Genomic DNA, 3,670 nt, shown 5'->3' on the forward strand with positions numbered 1-3,670 from the left:
TGTGTAGCACAAATTAGAAATACTCATAGCAAAAAGAATATGAGATTGTTAAGCAAAAAGAGAATGTTCGATTTTTAACTCTCGTTCGGCTATTTTACCAACTTTGTTTCAAAAAACTTTTAAACACATTTCTTTATGGAATATGATTAAATATTTTTATTTTAAGTTTCCAAAAATTGGTTTAGAACAGTTTCTGGATGAAAAATTTTCTTCCACTCACAAAACTTTAAATTTTTTCAAATAATGCATGTTCAGATACAAATTTTAATTTTCAAAAATTATTTTTCAATACAACTTTAAAAATCTCTTTTCCAAATTTCAACTAAATCTACATCCAAACGCTAGTTTCTCCCTTTGCATTCTCTTTCTCAATCTATCTATGTACATAATAGGAAAACAAAAACTTCTTTATCATTTTTAAAAAAAAAAAAAAAACATGAGTAAAATAAAACTTTGAATGCATCAAAATTGAGTAATATGACAATTTGTTACCACTGAAACAATTGTTTCATTTTTCTAATTAATGATAATGAGAAGAAACAATTATTGTAATTTATATATATAAGTTTTTTTTCATAATCCGAATCAATACAACTTCTTACAAGATTGTGAAATTCTCCATCTCCCTCTCTTTCTTCTTCAGTATATTCTTCCCCAATATTATTCTTTAGCAAAATGTACAGTTCAACTTTATTATAGGACCAAAAATTAAGAACAAAGAAAAAGTATAAATTGCAGGAAAAAATAAACATAAAAGTTGGTCCAAAAAGTAAAACAGAGAAATAATTAAATACTTCCAAGTTCAGTGGCAATAAACTCCCCTTCGTCATCATCTTCAAACTAAACGCTCACATCACAGCTCCGGGCAAGTTGATACTTAACGGCGTTATTTCCGACGATAATTCCGCCGTCTCCGGGATTGTTCCCAAACGGAACATAAGCCGGACACCTCACATGTAAATGATAATGCCCAGAAGTAAACGTCCCAACTTTCCATTTCACACGACCGTCAATTTTAAAATCAAGCCAAACGCCACCGTTCTGCTGATCCTGTTTTAAATCTGGTCCGTTATAAGGAGCAATCGGAACGTTATTACTAGAAACATACGGCGACCAAATATTAACGTCCTTATGACCTTGATAAACTGAAGGGATTTGAGTATAATAAGTAATTTGCTGATTATGATAATTGGCGTATACGTGCATTTTTTCGTAGTAAACGCCGATATTGTCGTTAGGGTTACGGGAGAAAATTGTGACTTGGATTGATGTGGAGAAGATGTTGGGGGCGGAAACGTTGAAATTGAAGATGGTGGCGTCTTGTAGAATGAAACGGGGTTTTTTGGGTTGAAGAATAGCCCAGATAAGGAGGATGGTTAATAGGATAATGAAGAGGAAGATGAGAATGCCGGCGCAGAGTCGCCGGATAGTTTTTTGTTTTCTGTCCTTGTGGTGGGTGCACTCCTTCACTGACATGTTTGAGAATTTCCGGTGGTGGTGGCCGGAGGGAAGAGGTGTGGTTTTGGCGGTGGACCTGAGGAGTGTAGGAGAAAATGAAAGGGAAGGGAGTGCAAGTGAGGATTGGGTTATCTATATAGAGTGATAAGATGAGTGAGGAGTGGATGATGTGAATTGATTAGTGGTTCTTAGTAATAGTGGAGAACAATGAAAAAAATTATGAGAGTTTTTATAGTTACATAAATAGTATTGTTGTAGGCATATAAATTTTATTAGATTAAATTTATTAAATAATTTGAACTATATTTAAATACAAGATATATTAGATCAAATAAATATCATGGGCTAATATAATTGAATTAATTATATAAGTTCAATACATATGTGTTAAATAAATAGGTCCAATCTATTGGGTTAAAGTGATGAGACCACTTTATTAAGCCTAAGATATCATCTTCCTAGAGGCCCAGTTTGGTGTCATATGACGTGGCATGCCAAGTCACACAGAAGAGCCAATATGACCATGCCTCGTGTTAAAACGGCAAGACATGCCAAGTCACATTAAAAAAGGCCAATGAAACCGCGCCACGTGTGCAAGTGACATGTTCTGGCCAATCAAATGCGGCCTTATCACACTTCAATTTGATTAGTTGGAAAGACTTTGTTCTTATCATAACTTTTTCCTCCCACAACTATAAATAGAGGTCTTCATAACCTAGAAAAGGGACCAGTAGTTATAACAAGAAGCAAGAAAGAGCTCGTGGATCAAACGCTGCAAAATTCCTCCACAACTTCAAGCAATCAAGTTCAAGCTCAAAAACGAAGAACAAATCAAGGTCAAGTTCAGGCAATCAAGCTCAAGCTCAAGAACAAGATCATCATTCATAGCAACAACTACATATTCAAGATCAAGCTCAAATTAAAGGCTCTTGAATTTATTTACTATTGAAAAGAAGAATCGGAGGATTCATAGAGATTATACACTCATGTTTTTGAAATCAAATACTACGGTTGTTGCAATATTTTCGGTCTTAATTTTATTTTCTTGACGCAAATTTATAGTCTACAATAGTATAATTTAAAATAATCTTATAATTTTGTAAAAATATCACCATATATTTAAACCCACTAAAATCATAATTTTTATTTTTTAAATTTAATGTCGATTCAAAATAGATCAGTGGATTTGAACGAAAACATTAAGTAGCCATAAAATTTCGAGTTTTTTTGTTTTTTAAAATTTATTTTCAAATAATCTTTTATTTATACATTTAACTATTTTTTGGCAGATTTTAAAAATAAAAGCTTTAAATTTTGAAAATAGTCGTAGAGTAGTTTTTAAAGATTTCTACTCACAAAACTTTAATTTTTTTTCAAGTAAAATGCATGTCAAACACAATTTCAACTTTCAAAAACCCATTTTTATCTCATATTTAAAAATTTATATTATCAAGTTTCAACCAAATCTATATTCATAACTGTATTGGGAAAAAACTGAATTTATATAAGATGACGTGTCATAACATGTGGACCGGTCAAATAGTCAAAGCGTGGTAATCAGTTAGAAGGCACGAGCAACAACAGATGCGGGAGAGAAGATACTTAAAGGCACGAGCTATTATTCAAATGAAATGAGACTCATACCTGTTCGAGTCATTTAAAGCTCGAAGATCGGAAGGAATTGAAGAAATGAATCTGATAGCGTAAAGGAGTCCAAATTCAGCATTAAATGCCAAATACGTTGAGAGAATTTGTATTTAATAAGAATGATTGAGTAACGTTTTCTTTTAATGTCATTTATTGCTCATAATTGCCTCATTAAGACAAAGGCATTACACTTTCTCCTAGAATTAACTATAAAAGGGGAAGGTCTCAAAATCTGTAGGACACGAAATATCATTGAGATTATACTGAAATATATACTTATTCATTGCTTTATTGTTGTTCTCAAAGTCTCTCATTTCTTGATTATCAGTAACCCGATTTCTCTCTTAATTTCTAGCTTTAACCAAATATTCAGTTTTTTGGTTAAACAAATTGGTTCCGTTACCGGGAATCTGATAATCTATTCTTTTTAAGTTACATTTTATCTGTCGTTATCATCATGTCAAACAACAACAACAACAATAACGGTGATGAAAATCAAATCCATCAGAATCAAGGAGATTTACAAAACATTAACGTGGTTCCTTTCCCTCAAAATTCACCACGT

At 32.3% G+C, this 3,670-nt stretch overlaps 1 protein-coding gene across 1 annotated transcript; it reads right to left on the reverse strand.

Moving 5' to 3' along the window:
* Window positions 1-527: 527 nt before the first annotated feature.
* Window positions 528-1,647, reverse strand: LOC109242994 (NDR1/HIN1-like protein 12). Its single transcript, XM_019409887.1, has one exon. It carries the CDS (start codon window positions 1,474-1,476, stop codon window positions 841-843), a length of 636 nt encoding a protein of 211 aa, XP_019265432.1. The 5' UTR covers window positions 1,477-1,647; the 3' UTR covers window positions 528-840.
* Between the last annotated feature and the right edge of the window lie 2,023 nt (window positions 1,648-3,670).

Source organism: Nicotiana attenuata, unplaced genomic scaffold (genome assembly GCF_001879085.1).
Source record: "Nicotiana attenuata strain UT unplaced genomic scaffold, NIATTr2, whole genome shotgun sequence".
NCBI lineage: Eukaryota > Viridiplantae > Streptophyta > Magnoliopsida > Solanales > Solanaceae > Nicotiana > Nicotiana attenuata.